This window comes from Lonchura striata, chromosome 3 (assembly GCF_046129695.1).
Source record: "Lonchura striata isolate bLonStr1 chromosome 3, bLonStr1.mat, whole genome shotgun sequence".
NCBI classification, from domain to species: domain Eukaryota; kingdom Metazoa; phylum Chordata; class Aves; order Passeriformes; family Estrildidae; genus Lonchura; species Lonchura striata.
The window spans coordinates 47,161,210-47,180,491 of NC_134605.1; the positions used below are offsets into that span (position 1 = coordinate 47,161,210).

The following is a 19,282-nucleotide window of genomic DNA, read 5'->3' on the forward strand; positions in this document are numbered from 1 at the left end:
TTGTGTAAGGGAGGTAGTTGTGCTAATTTGCACAGCAGAAAATATTCAGCATTGCGGGTGCATGTCTAACACTAGAAAATCAACATAGAATAAATCTCTTGTGAGCAAAGATCAAAGAGATACTAACACTTCTCTCAAACACAGAGAAATCTAAAATCTAAATGAGGAATTATTTCTTCCTAGATGCAGTTTATCCATATCAAGGTAAAAAAAGTTGTGGGTTGTTAATTTTCAAGCCCTGTGACATAACTCACACTTGCAATGAAACGTCTTCCTTGTATGTCTCACTTCTCAACAGCTGGGATTGTCAGAAAGCTGTGAGGAGGCCAAATGTCCAGAAATTACAAATCCAGAAGCTCTGGTTCAGAGCTGCTTCACTCTTTCTGCAAACAATCAAGAGTTTTCCCTGTTGAATAATGGTACCTTTAAACATGTAGGAAAGATGCCACACCTATAGTCTCTGGGCAGGTGTAAGAAAAACACTTCTGTTCTTTTTATGTGTAAATAACTGGGCTATGATCAGTAAAGAGGCATCATTAGCTGTAGCTCCTAAACTGATTAAAGATCTTTGCACTTTGTAGCTGCTGTGGAGTTGTTTGCTTGTTTGTTTTCCTTTTCCTGATTATTTCCTATAAGGCAAGGAAAATGAGGCACAGAGTAGTTTTTAAGGTCAGAAAAGTAATCTGGTTTTAAAATAAGAAATAGGATATAGGTGCGGAGTGTCTTATGTTTTGCTCTATTTTTAAGATCTCTATTAGTAGCTATGTCATTGTGGAGTTTTCAAATTTCTGTGGTAGTGGAAGAAAGGAAAACTTAGTTGGCAAGAGTAATCTTGAGGTAATTTTTGGGATCCTTTGGAAAATGGGACAGTTAAGATTCTTTTAACTTGACACTCCTTTAATGAATTCCTTAATGTGTATTTCAAAAGATCAATGAGTTTTTTTTATTTATATAATTTAAAAATCTGTATCTTCTTTTCAAATTCAGAGTTGAAATCTACAGTCCTAGAAAAAGAGAAGCAATGCACAGATAGTGTACAGCGGGCACAGGTAAGATTCTAACAGAAATGTTTTATCAGTTTTCAAAAAGAGCAAAAAAGCAGTACTTATTTTCAGATATTTTTGAAATAGTTTTGTGTATTAAATATTCTGTATGAAAAAAATTCTAAAGTGAGGGTGTTCTATATAGTCTATAGTGTATCTAGGTGTAAGGATTGAAGGTTCCTGCCTGCCTAAGGTGATTCTTACAAAATGTTACTGCCCACTCAAAAGTAAGTTAACCCTCTGATGGCAGAGGAATATTTATAAAATATCATATTATAATAGTTAATCTACAAAAGAGCATGTAATTAATAGTGGCAGGGATTATTTTCTGACTCTCTCATCAAGCTTACAGCAGTGATAGTATGTGAACAGGTTTAGAGGGCATGCTGGACTTGAAAAGGAGATAATGTAATACTGGGACAGTCTGGGTTGGACTTATGCCACAGATATACAGTCTATTGTATTTTTTTTAGCATGTTACCATGCATGTTCTATAAAAGGTGGTGCAGTTTAATGGGGCTGAGGAACTTCAGATTCTGTTTCCTCAACAAGAAACAGATTTATCTCACTTGTGGATAACACTATTCAGTTGTGGAATTCATTAGAAGGAAGGCTCAGTTCTGAAATATTGGTTTAAAACAAGCAGTGACCAAAAGCTCTTGGAGTCTCTGCTCTTCCTCCTCTGTTTCCCAGCTTGTTTCCCTCGTTTCCCCCTTTAGGTTTGTTTTGGGCTTCTTTTTTATGGGATATTTTTTGTTTCTTTTGGTTTGCTGGGTGTTTTATTGTGGTGTTTAAGGTTTTTTTTTTTTGGGTTTTGGTATTTGTTTTGGGGCTTTTTGTGTCAGTGATAGGAAAATATAAGCATCACTGTATATCAAACAGCATTTGTATTTGTGAAAATAGTCTATAATTTGCTTTTCAGGGAAAAATAAGGAATGTGAAGTTAAATGCATACTACTGAACATTAGACCTGTAAATTTCATTTGGGCTTGATCGCATATTTTGTGAGCCATAGGTGGGGAGAGTATGTGTATTACCTTTATGGCTTGTCTTGCCAAACCACTTTAAAGAGTTCATTTAGCTGCTTAGCTAAATTATTCTAACTTCATAATCTGGAACAATTTTAAACTGTAGCTCATGAATTAAAATAATATTACAAAATAATTCTTCATTCTGGTATTTTAAGTTTAACCTAAAATATATTTTTCTCATGCTATTTTTATATTTCAGTCACCCAGGTTTCACTAATAATGGTTTCTATTATTAATTGTGGAAAAGCACTTTTCCCCTATAGTTACAGAAAGTTGACGCATGTAAGGAGCATATTTATCAGTCTCTAGTATTATAATTCATTGCAAGGAAGGACCTATATAAATGGTTTTCTTATTGGAAATATAAGTAATTGAAATAGGTTTATGAATATGTAGTCACTTTTTTTAAATAGATAAAATATGAGAATTCCTATGAGAATGAAGTTTAGCCAGCAGCAATGGAGTACTGTGTGATTGCTTGAATGGCATTTACTTGTGATTGGGAAGTTTATTTTTAGAACTAACCTAGTATGTTGTCCAATCCCTGCATTCCATTTGTTAGTGTTTAGTATATCCCCATCCCTCTTACTCTGTGATGATCTCTTATGGCAGCAACATGAACTTCTTCTGTTCTATACTATTATTCATCAATGACCTGCAGGACTAACAGGATTACCTCACTTGCAGAAACTAATCTCAAGTTTTTGCTGTATTATGTCATCATCATTCTGGTTTATTTTAAAAATCAGGGTGGCGATTTTTTTCTTTTGAGGAACTGTATGTGGATAGCATGTTGTCATATGTTTAAATTATTTCTGTGGTGTCCCAAGCAGTCAAGCATATTCTACTTATCTATTGGTGTTCATAGATATAAATCATCAATCTATAAAAACATCTAGAAAGTAGTATGGCCATCATGTTTCTTAGGTAATTCCTGTACTGCAATCAGATTATTCTTGGTGTTATTTGCACAATTTTTAAGTGATGAATATGTTTCTATTAGAGAACTACCCTCTTGTGTGGTCTGCAGTTTTAATTTATGAAAAAATAAAGCGTTGGCTGAAGTTAGCCTAGTAGATGATTTTTCTCTTTTTCTTTTCATACATAAAAAAAGAGAGCTCTAGTTTAAAATTTAAATTGACAAACTAAGTCTTCTTACAACATCTTCCTTCTTCTTTCTCTGAGAAAAGACATTTTCTACATACTATTAATATAATCAAATATTATTGGCCAGAGCACAATTGTAAAATGATGTGGTGATAAATTATCTCAGGATAAACAATTAACAAAAATAATCAGAATAATTTTAAATTTAATGCCCAAGTAATACAGCCTGGATTGTATACTTTGTTGTCACTTGAAGAGGCTTCTTCATATATATCCTCTCCATTTTCTTGTCTTTACAAATTTATATATAAACTGAGTGTTTTACAGCATATTTTCTAAACTTTTTTAAGAGTGTTTTTTTTGAGTGAGAAATATCTATTTTTTCTAAATTACAGCTACATATAAATGAGGATGTGGGGGTGTGCTTGCTTTTAATACAGGAATTGTTAAGTGGTAGAAAAGTAAGAAAAATTGGCAGCCATTTCAAGTCCTGCCTTTGAAATGCCAAATAGCAACAATGTCTGCTTAGTCTTCCCAGTACGAACAGAGAACATTTTGTTAGGCTTAACTCCTTTAGAGAAAGAAGAAGAGGAAAATTGAGTGGCCTAATTTAGAAACTCCAGCTTCAAACCTGATCTTTAAATTTAACAGCCATGCTTTGTGGAAGAGCCAATTTCTGTTCTGTTTGTACCCCTGATCTCGTACTGTCCTTGCAATTTTCATTACATTTTAACTCACTTTTCAGAGTAGCTTGATTTTGTTTACATGGTAGGTAAAAATAGATCCTTATCAAAAAGCTTAAGAAAAAAAGAATAATTGTAAAATGAGTACATGTAAACTAGGCTTTGGTTAGTAGTGGGACATCGCAGAGCCAGAAACATTAAGTTGTTTGAAAGGCACTTAAAAGCATTTTCTTATACACCACATTATAAAATTATTTTAAACTTCTATGTTTGATCATTTGTGATGAGAGTCTTTTCTGTGGACCACACAATTTTAAAAACAAAGTCCTAATTACATTTATTTACTTGTCAGCATCCAGATATAATGAATACTTCATGCCACTTCGTGCCTGGTCCTTGTAATCCCACCTCAGGAGAGGAGGTTTTGCCAGACTGTTGCAGTCTTTAACAGTTTGGTTATAAGATAGTTTACACTGACTATTTAAACTATGTTTACATCAGAAAAGCTTGTCATCAAAAAATTCTTATGCTCATAATATTTCTGTCTTAGTTTGGTTTGGTTCACCACATTTTACCCAACAAATAAATCCTCAGCCAAAATTATATGCCTTTTTTGGAATTCCAAGTATTTCCACTGGTACTAAAAGCCAGACAAAATTTTGGCAGTTCTGAGCTGTTGAAGATGGGTTTCTACTGCATATTCTATAGGCATACTTTCCAGCAATATCATAGGGAAACAATGCTAATCTTAAAAAAATAAATTGCAAGCCAAGTTTTGCCATCTTGAAGATACTTTCTGCTTTATAAAAACAGACTCATGGAGTGCATCTTTAGAATATTCCTAACCACCCCATTTTACTGGTGACTCCTCTTTCAGTAGAGACCTTTCTTCTTACACTAGTTTTTGACTATGATTATTCCTTAGGGTAATAGCTTAGGATATTGGAAATGTTCCAATTTTGACACTTAGTAATACAAGAAAAAAGGTTCTGAAATCCTTTAAGATAAATACATAATCAGTCTGTTTAAAAAGTATAAAACGTTGGTGGGACTGGAATTTACTTTTCATTATTATAAAATGTCACCACTAGAATTTGTCTCAGAAACATGCATGCTACCTAAAGATCTCTCTTAAAAGAAATTTTAGGGATTATTCTTTATAGGTGAAGGCAAGACAAAGAAGGTAGATAGAAGTTTATTCTGAAATTAATCTGAATTAATCTGAAATGAAAGAATTTTTTAAAAGGTGAGATTTTATAAACCTGCTTTAGACTGTTATGACACTTGCAGTCTGGTATAAAACCTGTTTGGTTTTGGTGTTACAGCACATAGACCAACTACAGACAAGACTAGTGAACCACTGGCTTCAACGGGAGCCTGAGGAAAATTGGGAACCCTTCCTCTTTGGCTCACAAACAGCTCTGTGGCTGTGGCACTTTTAACACCGTCCAATTCTGCATGTTCTTTCTTGAGATATTAAAAAAAAACCTGTGGTGAAGTGTCATTCCCCTCCCATCCTTTTGCTTTTTGACAGGTTACTTTTTGTAAGGGGGAAGGGAAGGTTTGAGGAAGCAATGAATAGTTACTCTAAATTATTTTCCTACAAAGATGACTGCCAGAGTCTTAGATTTCAGCAGGGAAAAATAAATAGCATAGTTGAGTAAAAAAAATCCAACCAAAAAAATGTATGACATATTCAAAAGGATCTATAATATACAGTTATCTCATTGAGGAAATAAAGGATTATGACAGAAGATAATATATTTTGATGTTTTCATATGAATCAAGTGATAATGAATAGAAGTGTATATCTCCTTTTAAGAACAGTACCAATGTGAACTTTCTGCAAAATCATGCCAGCATACCCAAAATTCAGAAAAAAAAAAAAGTTTAAAGAAGTCAGTGGTATTTCTCTGGGGTTTTTTATCTTGCAAAATGTAAACCCAGTTTTGTAATATGTGATGTGGAGGAACTTATATTCTAATTGTAGATCCAATGTTAGAATTCTGTAGCTTAGCTTTAAGCAGTTGAATTTTGGGAAGCATATGTAGATAGATGGTGTTTTCTTGCTAGCATTTAGAGTAAATGATGTTTTATCAGAAACATGCAGAAAGGTAAGAAAGTTTGTAGGAAACAAGGTGATACAAACCTGGTAGGAGAATTTACTGCCAGGGTCATAGGAACTGCTGAAATGTAGAATATTTTGCTAAAGACAGTAAAGTGGAATTTAACCATATCGAACTCCAGGACAAGTTAAGTGCAAATCAAGTATTTTATGTTGAAACATAATATTTTATGAAACATAATTTTTATGCAGAAGTTTCAAGTTTTATTGATGGCATTCTTAGATTCTTAATATTGAAAGGTACTTTTCAGTTCAAGCATGCTGCCTTTTTCAAGTTTATTTTTTGATTTTTTTTTCAGAAAGCCTTACAAGCACAAATAGATGTTTTATTTCCTAAAACTGTAGCAGGTAAATCAACTAAGCTTTTTGACATATGAAGGAGAGTGTCTGAGTTGAGACCTTATTATAGCTTAAACAGAGACTGTCCATTCCAATCTGTGCTGCTGCCTACACGGCGAGCAGCCAGTTTGTAATTAAATACTGTCATCTGACAGTTTGTAATTAAATACTGTCATCTGATACTGTTGGGGTTCCTTTGGCCATGAAAGAAGGGCGAGAAGACAAATAGAAATATCAGAAACGAGGGAAGAAGTACTTATTTAGAGAGTCTGAAGAACTTCCTAAAGAAGTCTGCCTACTGAGCCACTAGATGGCAGTTAAGTATTTTTAATGGATTGCAAGGCACTTGCAAGTCATTCCCAGACAGCCCTGCAGACACCCTACAGCGGGAATTTAAATTTCTTTTTTTTTTATTTTTTTAATTTTTTTTGGTCCGAGTCAAGGGAGTGGCTTTCTGCTAATTAATAAGTTAGCCTTTAGAATGTACATACAGCTGCTTCATTTAATCTAACCAAGATTTAGCAATCTGAGCATCTCTCAAAGCAGATCCTCTACTTTCCCAACCCCTCAAAACACTAAATATTTAGAAAGCACTGCTCTGTCACTGTTTTGGTTAGCTAGTTTTTTTAAACCAGTAAAATGAAAACATTTGGTTTGGTCTACTGGCCTTCTGGATGACTATCTTTGGAGTGATAATTAAAAAATTATCAATGAATTACTATCATTTAAATAAAGATGTCAATATTCTGTTGAAGATGAAATTTGTTTCTTCAGCCACAATTGTGAACCCATTTTCTATCTAGGTCTGATGAGGCAGAAGTTAAAAAAAAAAAAAAAGGAAAAAAATTGCATCAAACATAATTAATTGACAAATACATAGAATATAAATCACAGACTACATATTTAAATGAAAAAACAGGAGTATAGAATGTCATGCCTGTGTGGTAGAAAAATGTAAGCAGTTAATTCTCAGAACAAATATTAGTGTTTTGTATTATATCCAGACTTCACAATACTTGGATTGACTTCTGTTATTTTGCTTGAAGGCACTGTTTGCCTTTTTAAAAGAAACAATACATTTTATTATTTTCAGTGGAGTTGCAATAACCCATTTTTTCACTCTTCCTCCTAGTCATGGCAAGACTAAAATTTGTTTTCTCTAATCTGTGTTCTTAAAGTTAATGTCAAGATGTTGTACTTCTATGCTCATTTTAGTTTCAAAGATTCTTTATTCTCTTTTTCCACTTTTATTGAAACAGTCATATATCATAGTTCTGAAACACATTAAAATCAGCACAGTTCAGTGTTGAGTGGATGTTAGGAGGTCACGATGTACAAACTCTTTTCCACTAATGCCCTCCTCCAAGCAAGGTTAGCTTTGATGTTTGGTGGTTTTTCTCAGGACTTTGCTCATCTCTGAGTATGGGTATGAGGTAGTGGTGGTATGTATTTCCTGCTTTGCCTAGTCTGTGGTAAAATGGCAAGTCTTGCTCTGTTTCTCATGCAATGTTTTGATAACAGCTAAAAGAGAGTAAATGTGTGCTCTAAAAACCTGTATTTCCTGTGAGTTTTTCCGATTCAAGTCCTCTCAATATTGATTAAAATTCTTCAGAAAATGTGGGTCAAGTTCTTGTAATTAATCTCATTTCACAGCTTCTTCATCAGATTTTATGAGAATGTATATTAATAATAGTAACAACAATAGTAATGTAGATTTTGCATCCTTGTATCATGATGAGCATTCTTCTTTTTCCGTTTTGACTATGCTTTATACTTAGACAAAGATTTTTTTTTTTTTGTCGTTTTAGGTACAAATTCTTGGACATGCAGTACCATTGTTAGGGTTTGGGCAATAATTGAGAGGAAAATGAGAATGAGAGTAAAATTGAGAAAATACTTTATTTTAACAAGAATTGTTTGGCAATGCTTTAAACCCTTGACTGTTATGTGAGATACTTTCACTTCTTGAAAAAGGACACCTGTGGGATAGGGATTATATAGAAAGAATTATCGCTTTTCTGTCTGTGTTTTATTCCAGGTGTTAATGCATTTCTTCTCTTGCCTTTTACAGTGAGTTTCTTGTAAAATAATAACAGAGTACTGTAACTTCCTTAGGAAGAAGTCAATGCAAACGCATGATAGCTATATATTTATTGAAAAGTCAATTGTTTACTCTTCTCCTCTGACTCCTCACCATTCTTACTTATGAAAATAGATAAATTTGAGGTAGTGCTTATGTCATCTATACAATCGTGGTTAGAGCAAAATGTATAAACTGTATTCATTAATTATTAAAATACAATTTTTTCTTAAATTCTTTAAATGAGAAATCCTATTTCAGATGAAAATCTATAAATTCCTTTTATACTAAAATATTACTTGTACTGTAAGTTCCATTATTTACTTATGAAATTTCTCTCATCTTTTGGGGTGAAAACAGATTTTGTTTGTTCAATGGTAACATACTACACTTGGATTATGTAGAATATTCTTGGTAGTATACTATTTACTCTCAAGATTTTTTTAAAAAAGAATTCCACAGAAATTGAAGAGAATAAATGAAGAAATTACATGAAATACAGGAAAGCATTTTGAAAAAGTATATGTGTGTAAGTCTGTGTGTGTGTGTGTACATATCAGTCAGTATGTGAAAAGAAAACTTTTTGTAACATTCCTAGCAGGACATTTCATTTGGCACATGGACTTAAACTATTTAAAAGATCTCCTCCACACAAAAGTGAGAACTGTTTCAAGTTCTTCTTATATTTCTCTTGGCATTAAATATCAAGTGCTACACTTTAGTGGTTTAAATCCTGAGATTTTATACAGGACCCTCTATGTAGAAGGGAGATAAGAAATGCTTTTCTTAGTAAAAATAAGTACTCATTTAACTTAAAAATTCTCTAAATAATAAAAAAAAAAAAAGGAAAGAAAACCAAGCAAACAATTATATACTGCCAAACCTAAATGAGAACTTAAATGTAAGGCTGAGAATAATTTCTACTCTGGATACAAGACAGAGTAATCAGTTTATCTTCTACTTACATTTAGATTAAAAGTTATTACATTTTCCATCCTAAGTTAGTATAAGTGAAACCAGTAAAAACACTTTTAATTTCCTTTTCTGTATTTTGAATACCTGTTTTTCTTTGTATTTATTTTTTAGAGAGCAAACCCAAAACTATTCATAAAAACTAACTTGAATATTCCAAAATGTGTAATTGCTCATTATGATTATTCAACTTTTTCTAAATATACAAATTGGATTTTTTTTTTATGTTCATGATACCAGAAAGTTTTTAATTAACTTCTCAATAATTCAAGCTCATTTTTGATTACTTTATTCCTATTGACTTTTTTAAAAGTTTTTTCACTCAAAGTGATACAGCTTTGTTTCTAATATAGCTTTCATGCTTCTAAAGAGTTAAAGAAGATGAGTGACTTTCAGGCCCCTGCCTTCAGTATGTTCATGGATACATGTGTGGAGGCTCTCTTTCCATTTCTCCAAACCTTTTCTGTTGTGAGTAGTAGGCTCATGCTTCAGTGTATCTACACAGATTTATTCATACTGTGGATATTTTTTGCTGCTTATTCCCTATTGGAAGCCCAAGACAAAAGCAACATGTGAACCTCCCATTTTGTGGTCTGGCTGAACTCTAGATGAAAAGGGCAAGTACTGTGTAGAAGTATCATACTCTGGACAGTTGCTTATCAGAATGTGACAAAGCTCATCTGAAAAATCATTGCCTTTCTTGATCTTCCCTACTAGAGCTTAAAGGCTTTCCAAGCCCTTCAAATTGAAACCAATAATGTTCACGTTTTGGCTCAAAGAATCCATATTGTTATTTCTAGCATAAAAGCTTACAATTGTTGCATATAAAGAGCATGAAAATAATAGAATTAGTTTGCACAGTGCTTTCCAGGTTGCTGGACAATTCAAGTAGAATTGAAAATCAGGGAGAGGTCTGGGGTGAAAGTGTTCTATACCTTTCTCTAATATGTCAATGCAGTGATGTTCAAGGTATGCCAGACTTTGTTTTAACATAATGAGATGAGTTGTTGCCTTGGCCTGGACACACAGGAAAACTAACCAAACACTTTAGTACCATAGTTGAAATACTTTAGAAAAAACACAGGTGACAGAAGAAAGGAAGCAATTAATCATATTAATCATGTGTTAGGCATTTCAGTAAGCAATCTAACACAGAGGAGAAAATAAATCCAGACAGTTTTTATCCCAACTTTTAAGGAAATCTTTGACTTTTAAGGTACCTATTGCTTATAGACTGTTGACTTAAGTGGCTAGATTCTAGTTATCTTTTCATCTGAACTAGCAGTCTCTTTGCAATCCACAGCACAACAATTAAAAGACACCAAAAACAGGTAACATAATGTTATATTAAAATTAATAAAGTTCAGCTTTTCTTTCAGTACTTAGTCTCATTTACATGCTTGTTTTATGTTGGATGAGTGATAGAGTGATAGTTAAATGAATTTCTGAGCTAAATTGAGCTATGTGGATAGTAAACCCCTTTTTAAGTCTTATTTATTTCTGTATTGTTTCATGCCTTCCTAATAATGAAATTTAATCTAGGCCAGGACGGAAACATTCAAAATTTGAGAGGGACTTTTTGGTTGGTTTTTCAGCCTGAATAGTCAGAACATTGCTCATTGCATGTGGACATGCACAGCCTGTTTGAGAAATGCTGGAAACTCTTCTATAGCCATACACCTCTCACTGTATTTTTTTTCCTGCTCACTCTTTCATACTCAAGCTACCAGGATAGTGAGGGTTAAGCTTCCAAAAGTGTTATTTGTGAAGGTTTAAAGTAATACTGTGTAATACTACAGAAATTAAACTTGACTCCTATGCATCTCCTCGGGTGGTCGGTGGTTCTGTGAGATTTTTATTTTACCTTGTCTAGTCTGTAGTCTATGAAAATTCTTTTGAGGTTTCTATCATAGTAAAACCTGGGGATAACCTAAGGTTATTTTTCCACTAAATTAAGAGTTACACCTTAAAGAGAGAAAACTCTTTCAATCTTTGATGTATCTCAAGTTGATTATTTATTTAAATGGGTAATGTATAGTACTGAGATCTTATCCCTTGAAATATGGTTAGCTCAGGGATAAGGAATTCAAACTGTTCAGGAACAGAAACTTCAAGAAACTAAGCTCATTTTTCCTCTGACTTCCAGCTTTCCAAGTCATCATTTGCAATGCATGCATCTTTCTTCAAAGGTGTATGTTCCCTGTTGATTCTGTGTTAGTTTATTTGAACTATCAAAATTTCAATAATTATTGATCTCTGTATGCAATGGTTTGGGGTTTTTTGTCACACACAATAGGTGTGACAAAACCAGTAGATTGATTAGATGTGTCCCAGCTCTTCAGGACAGGAAGAGCTACATAGTCCACTGCCAGCCTTGTGCAGGCTGGTGTAATCCATCTGTTGCAATGTGTCACAGAGTGGGAGAGTAGCTCACACGTACCAAATAAGTTTTATGACTTCAGACGGGCAATGCACAACACTGTTTTTGTTTCAGGGCTTGCTTGTTCATTGCTATACTGGGGATCTCTGCATCACTTCCTTGTGGTTGTAGGAAGAAAGATGGACTACTGTGAAAAAGTGTACCCCTTGTGCACCCTCAGAATAGTAAAAGCTTCAAAAAGGTTTAATCAGATAGTCTGAGGAAGAAACTAGTATCCCATACTAATTCTACTCCTTCAGCAATTCTCCCTTATGCTATTGGCAAGTTTGCCAACTTTTGACTCAATTTCTACTGCTGTAAAAATAAAATGCTGCAATGGGCCTTGAGATTAAGTGAAATGTTATAATTAATTAGATGGATGTTAGTTTGTTTGAATGCAAATCAAGTCTCCACCAGTACTTCTCATTTACCAATGACTGTAGCACTAAAAATGCCTGTTAAATGTTGTGTCTCCTTTTCTTAAGGTCGATCTACAGTTGCAAGAAGTAGCTTTGAAAATGAGACAGCTTTAAAGAGAGAAACCTGATTAGAGATCACATTTCTCTGACTGAATTAAATTCTTACTGTGGCTCTACTTTGTGCCATTCGGTGAGCGTGCGCGTTCAAAAATGTTTCACTTCGCGTAGAAAAGCAGCATTTATTAACAGAGCGGTTGGAAAGAGCATCCTTCCAAGTTCCTGTGCAGCACTGCTGGTGCCACCAAGTGCCCCCAGGCACACTTACTAGAAGACCCGAGAGGCCTTATTTTGCCGTCCTAATTCTGTTTCACTGTATACCTCTATTTCCTGTTTGTTCTTGCAACTAGGTAGCAGCATAGACTCTGATTAGTGAATTGTGATGTAGGGAAATTAAAAAGTCGAGCTTTTTGAAAAAAAAAAAAAAAAGAGAAATCAAAGCAAATATAATCCTATAATCTAAATATAAATTCCATCCAGAGAGGAAATTTCATGACTCTAAGTGACAAATTGCTGAAAATTATCAAACTGCTGATGCAACTTTTTGACTTGTAATAGTGTAAGGTATTAACTTCTAAAACTATGCTATAATATTCCTTTATTTTTCATATATGCTAATATAACCAACAAGAACTGTCATTATGTTTATTTTATTTAAAAAAGATACTTTATGACTTCATAAAGCATGTAAGTGAGTGAAAGCTGAGTTAGAAAGATATAGACAAGTATATTATAGAGACGCTCATATATGCATGTCTATACATACATAGCCTATGGCTAAATTTTACAGATGTGGGGGTTTTTTCCGGCCTGGAAATTTAGTTTTAGAAGGGCCTATAGGTTTCAGTCACTCATCTGACAAACTAGGTTGTCAACTCCATAGAAAGAGGTAGCTGCACTCTGATCTTTTATATGTTTGAAGATCCTGGACATGTTCTGTCTATATAGATCAGCTTTATGCTGTACATCTGAAATGCACATGTGGAAAACATGACAAGATTGGAATGAATTCTATGCAATGTACATGTGCAGATCCAAGCATACAACCTTTAGCCAGCAAAGCAAATATTTCCAGATCCATTTACACACAATCTTGTTGGTGCAGCCCAAAGAGATCTGTGCCAGATTGAGTATCCAACTCATTGCACATGGAACATGTACAGCCTGTTTGAGACATGCTGGGCACTGCTCTATAGCCACACACCTCTGAACTGCTTTTTCCTGTTCACTCTTTCATTCTCAAGCCACCTGGATAAAGCAAGGGTTAAGCTTCCACCTTTCTTTCTTTCTTTACAGAAAGAAGACTGTTCCACAGTACCTGGGTCCTGGGTAAGAACTCTAGACAAGACAGAGTTTGCTCATATCTCTTTTAAACCCCATAGGTTTCTGCTGTGGAATTGTCCCCTGGATTGAAAATGAAGCTTCTTTTCATTATGTGTGTGTGGGTTTTTTAATCTCAGTCTTCTGATCCTTGTCAACAGCTTTTGACCATCTTTTACATGTATGAAAAATTAAGTATTCTCTTGCTTATTCTCTAAGGAAATAGTAGAATATTCATTTCTGATTGGATTTATAAGGTCTTGATTTCCTTCTTCTTTGATAAGCCCTTTGAAATCTAGAGATCAACTTTGAACTAGGACAAAGGCAAAAATCTAATTAAACTGCTCTGAGGGCTTCTTAAAAGTCTAAATGAAAAATGTCTGTCTAAAATAATTACTGAAACACATAAATACTGGGGTTGTGTTTTGCTTTGCTTTTGGTTTCCTTGTTTTTTAGACCAAATAAATTTAAGTACATCATATCCTCTGGATAAATATCTCTTCATTCACATCAAAGTCTTGTTTGTTCATACTAATGCTGTTTCTATGAAAACCTGGATATGTTGATGATTGTTAGGTATAACAAAATAGGAAATCAACAGCTTATTTGAAATGCTGTATCTCAAGGATAGCAGAAATGCTGCTTCTTAGGGCATGGCTAAGTAGCCCCCTTAGTTCATCCAGGACATTTTCATTTCTTGTCTGAATTGCTAATTCATCTCATTGCATTGCTTATTTTTAAAAAACTTTATAAAATAGTTCTTCTCTTGAAAGATATTTCGTTATCTGCAGGGTAAATTGTCTTGTAGAAGAGTGGATTCTAGGTTTTTTCTGCAGCTAACATAGAATTACTGTATTGAAGAATTACTTTTTCTTGGTAAAAATTGAATCTAATCTCCCGACTAAAAGAGTGTTTAAAACAGTGAACTGTTCTGAGATCAGCCATTTTTAAGGCAAATCTCTTCAGAGCCATTGAATATTGTGCCTAATCCTGTTGGCTGCACTTTGTTTATGGCAGAAATGAATTTACTGTGTCTCTTATAAAATCTTTGTGGAGTGTTCTTACAGTATAAAATGGGAGCTTAGGAGAATTACAGTCTGGGGAAACTGGATTTGATGTCAGCTGAAAACTGGTGTGTGGCCTAGCAACACGTTTCCTTTGATAGTGTTGCCTTTTGAAGAACTCATAGGCCTTATTGTATTTGCAGGTGACTGGTAGGGGGATAAGAGTAGATGAAAGAAAGGGATAAACAATATTGTATTTCTCCTTTATTAAGAAATTCTTCAACAAAACTGTTGCTGCTATGAAGTATTGAGTTATTTATGGAAACTGGATGGACTGAAGCACCACGAGTAATTGCAATGGGAATGCCTTTATCAGCCTTTTTTGCTTCTTATTGTACTGTTTGTTATTATGTCTGTGTTAATTCCTTCATTATTCATTTTTTCATGTTCCTTTCTCTTTTTTACATTTTTTGTCAACCTGTGGTGGGGAGACCTAGTAGTAATACACAACCTTTTGTTCAAACTGCTGTTCCAAAAAGTTCAAACAATCTAAGAGATTGTAAGTTTTTTGATAACAGTACTTCAAAATCAAGCAATAACTGGTTTAAATGTTGTTGCTGCTTTACTTCTGGGATTGCTTTAGGGCATCTAAGAAATTCTGAAATAAATAAGAAATTGAAATTTTAAGTCTGAAAACAGATTTTCTGCAGAAACAGTTTTAAACTATTATTGAACATTATATTTTATTAATGATCCCCAGCTGGAAGTTATAACTTTCTTTTCCATGAAGAAAAAATTACCTTTAATAGTTTCATGTGCCAAAAGATGAGAAAAATATTTTCCCGAAATGAATCAAGGCAATTGGTATATCAAGCATTGTATGTTTATTTGTAGTCTTCTTTACAAAACCTATAATTTGAATATTTTAAATATTTCCTATTAAGAAAGCCTATGGTCTCATCTGAGATGCATACGATTTGGTAAGAGGAAATAAAAAGCCACTTGAGTTTTGCTGTAGCCACTTGTAAAACCTGTTGCATGACCCTCTTAATTCAACTAAATACTTGAAGTGCTAGTTAATATTTTAAATTGAAAGAAGAAACAAAAGCAATAAATAGTAAATGTATGTAGATAGAAAATTATTTTTATTAGAAGATATTTTTGTTATAAGATAAAGTCTATATTTTCATCAATCCTGAATAAGCACAAATGGCTATTTTTAGACAAGATTACTTCTTCTGGCAGGTTTGGATGAAAGGACATAGCCATTAAATTTAGTACAGTTTATTACAGGTATTTCTTTAAATTTGTAGGAATTAATGTGTCTTTAAGGTTAATGGTTCCTCTACTTAGTCTACAGCAAGCAGAATCGGATGCTTTAGAGAAAGAGATAAAAAATGTGTAACATGTCAAATACAGAATAACCATTCCAAGCAGGAATCTTTCCTATCACAGTCTGTCACTTGGCAGAGGAGTTATCCATTTGAAGTAGGATGAAAGTTCTCCTTTTTTTATTCTTTTCTTTCCTAGTCATGCTGTCTGGAGAAAAGCATAATTGTTCTGTTCTGAGATTTATCTGCTTTCCAGAAGATAGTGTTTGTAGTGTTCTGCATTCCTGATCTGTGTTGTACCATTAAGGTTTATATTGAAATGCAGCAGTCAATACTATGCTGAGTTTGCTGCTCATGGTCATCCCTTTAAAGAAACACTTAACATTTTTTTCCAATTAACAGAATTAAAGTAATGCTGAACCTTCCCACCACCATGTCTTCATATCCACGTGTAGGCAAATGCTTTCAGTACTTGTGCTCAGCGGTTGGTTATTTTCTGTCAGTATTTGCAGGGAGGGAGGGGTTGCTACTGATTTCTGCTTTTGACAAGTATAATCACAGTCTAAAATATGCTTGTACTGATGAAGGTAGTATTATATATAAGCAAGTAATTTTCTTAATCTTCTTCCACTTAAAATGTAGCTAGCCAAAATGATTTCTCACTTTTTAAAGCCTTGACATAACTCTTATTTTTGAACCTCTGGAATACTAGTATTCTTGATCCAAATTTAGTTTTTATATGGTGATGAATGTTATCCTCTTTTGAGCTTATTATTTGTTTTCTTTGAAAGGATGCTTTTGAGGTGAAATCTGAGGAGCGTGCCAGTGTCATCCAACAACTTGAACAAACTATTGAGGATCTGAGGACAAAAATTGCAGAACTAGAGAAACAATTTCCTGCCGCAGAGGTACAGACTGCTGGGAGGGAGCAGGAAAATGAGCACGCACATGCAGACTCTGGGGAACTCAGCAGTGTGACTCTTCAAAGGAATGAAGAGGAGACCACACCCAGGACTGTGTCACAGGCGAGATCTGTACAAACGTCACCAACAGAGGATTATTTAACACATAAAATGCCTTCAGCCAGTGCACTGCCACAGCCACCCCCAACACCGCACTTGGAAGGGGGTAAAAGTGAAGGAACTACTCAGAATTTGCCAGCTCTAGAACTACAGCCCACATTTTGCTCTGAAATCTCCTTAATTCTGTCACCGAAGCTAATTTCAGTGCCACTGGATGCAAGCCAATCAGTACAGAGTATACCACAGTCACCTCTTCCAGGACCCAAAGTTGATTTGTCCCTTGCATTTGAAGGAGAGACTGAAATGACAGTTTCCCATCAGCCTCTAAGTACTGTAGATGTAACTCGTAGTGAACATCCTCCTTCCTTGCCCCCAGAGCCCACATGTAGCATTCCCCCATCACTGCCACTGACTGAACAGGCTGCCCCCCTGTCTGGAGCACATGTTATTCCCATGTCTGTGGCAGAATTACCACTGCCACCACCTCTACCTGGCTCAGGACTCTCTTCTTCTGCTGTCTCAGCAGTGACACACCTGGACCACTCTTTACCAGGTGCCATGATGTCGCCTCTCCCTCCTCCTCCACATTTGCCAAGTGGGGAGATAACGACTCTGCCTCCAGCTCCTCTCCTTCCATGTCCTGGATACCCTCCACCACCTCCACCACCACCTTTGCCTGGAGCAGGAGCTCCAGCTCCTCTGCCTGGTTGGGGTATCCCACCTCCCCCTCCACCACCACCACCTTTACCTGGAGCTGATGTCCCTCCTCCACCTCCTCCTCTGCCCAGCCTGGGATTGACACCCCCAGCACCACTTCTTCCTGGAGCAGGACTGCCACCACCTCCCCCACCTCTGCCTGGAGGGGGAATTCCACCACCTCCTCCTCCACCACCTGCTGCTGCTGTACCCCCTCCACCACCTCTGCCTGGTGTAGCTGTGCCCCCACCACCCCCTCCACCACCTCTGCCTGGTGTAGCTGTGCCCCCACCACCCCCTCCACCACCTCTGCCTGGTGTAGCTGTGCCCCCTCCACCTCCTCCACCACCTCTGCCTGGTGTAGCTGTGCCCCCTCCACCTCCTCCACCACCTCTGCCTGGTGTAGCTGTGCCCCCTCCACCTCCTCCACCACCTCTGCCTGGTGTAGCTGTGCCCCCACCACCGCCTCTGCCTGGTGTAGCTGTGCCCCCTCCACCGCCTCTGCCTGGTGTAGCTGTGCCCCCTCCACCACCTCTGCCTGGTGCTGGTGTCCCTCCACCACCCCCTCCTTTGCCTGGGTTAGGGATACCTCCTCCAGCCCCACCACCCCTTCCAGCACAAGTCCAGGGCAGCAGCTACCCAGCAGTCCCACAGGGTTGTGGTTTTCTTCCTCCTCCATTACCATCTGGTTTATTTGCAATGGGGATGAATCAGGAAAAAGGGAGCAGGAAACACGTAATAGAGCCTACTCGGCCAATGAAGCCTCTTTACTGGACAAGAATTCAGCTCCACAGTAAAACGTAAGTCATAGAGTTATGTAGAGTGGTGGTTTTGCTTTATGGCTTTCTTGATAGTATTAACTATCATCAGCAAAAGTCTTTCCTGCTAGGTAGGTCTTTGAGAGAACATGGGTGGAAATAGGATTTTATGTGTAGTTGGATATTCAAGTAGGGTGCCCATTTTCTTTAAAGTGCGCCAAAGTCGTTTGCACATGGAAGCTCTGTAGTGATTTCAGTGTCCTTTGGGGCTACATATCACATGTGGATAAGAGATCCGGGGGTGATGGTGTGCTACCAAGTGTTCTGTGAAATGTTCTTCAAAATGTTGTATTTTTGATTCCCCTCAAATTTTGAAGTAGCATTGGTCTCTCTCCGGAGCAGCTTGCAAGTTTTGGTAGTATCTTCTTTCTAGATTAATCTGTGCTGAACATATTCTGTCCTCTTTCCTTTCTTCAGTGACCTTGAAATACCTTTTTTTCACCTTGTACACTCAGCAGACTCAGATTCAATCTGCAATTTATTTGCATAAAGCGATTCTGATAGCCCTTACTTGGATATGACTTGGTTTCAGTTGATGTTTTTTGGGGTTTTTGTAAAACATCATTGCTGGTCACGATAAAAGTTTTCTTAAAAATATTTTTCTTATCTCTCTGAGTAGTAATTATAAAACCCATCTGCTGTTATTTAATTATGAGTTTATTCTTTCTTTGCAAGTTCTTGCCACTGTCACACAGGTGGTCAGTAAATAACTGTCTATTTCTACTTCCCTTCCTGTCCATGTCTGTACATTTTATAGTCTATATACAGTCTATTTTTACTCCTAGGTATGTAGAGTGGGTGAATATAAATAAGCCT

At 35.9% G+C, this 19,282-nt stretch overlaps 1 protein-coding gene across 3 annotated transcripts in view; it reads left to right on the forward strand.

Annotated features, from left to right (window-relative positions):
* FMN2 (formin 2) overlaps nt 1-19,282 on the forward strand; it is a 160,365-nt gene that overhangs the window by 33,258 nt on the left and 107,825 nt on the right. For 2 of the 3 annotated variants that reach the window (XM_077782124.1, XM_077782126.1), the window contains exons 4-6: nt 988-1,049; nt 13,572-13,604; nt 16,722-18,448. In XM_077782124.1, the coding sequence (XP_077638250.1) occupies nt 988-1,049; nt 13,572-13,604; nt 16,722-18,448 (1,822 nt within the window). The remainder of the gene's footprint in view (nt 1-987; nt 1,050-13,571; nt 13,605-16,721; nt 18,449-19,282) is intronic. The other variant, XM_077782125.1, reaches the window with a different exon arrangement.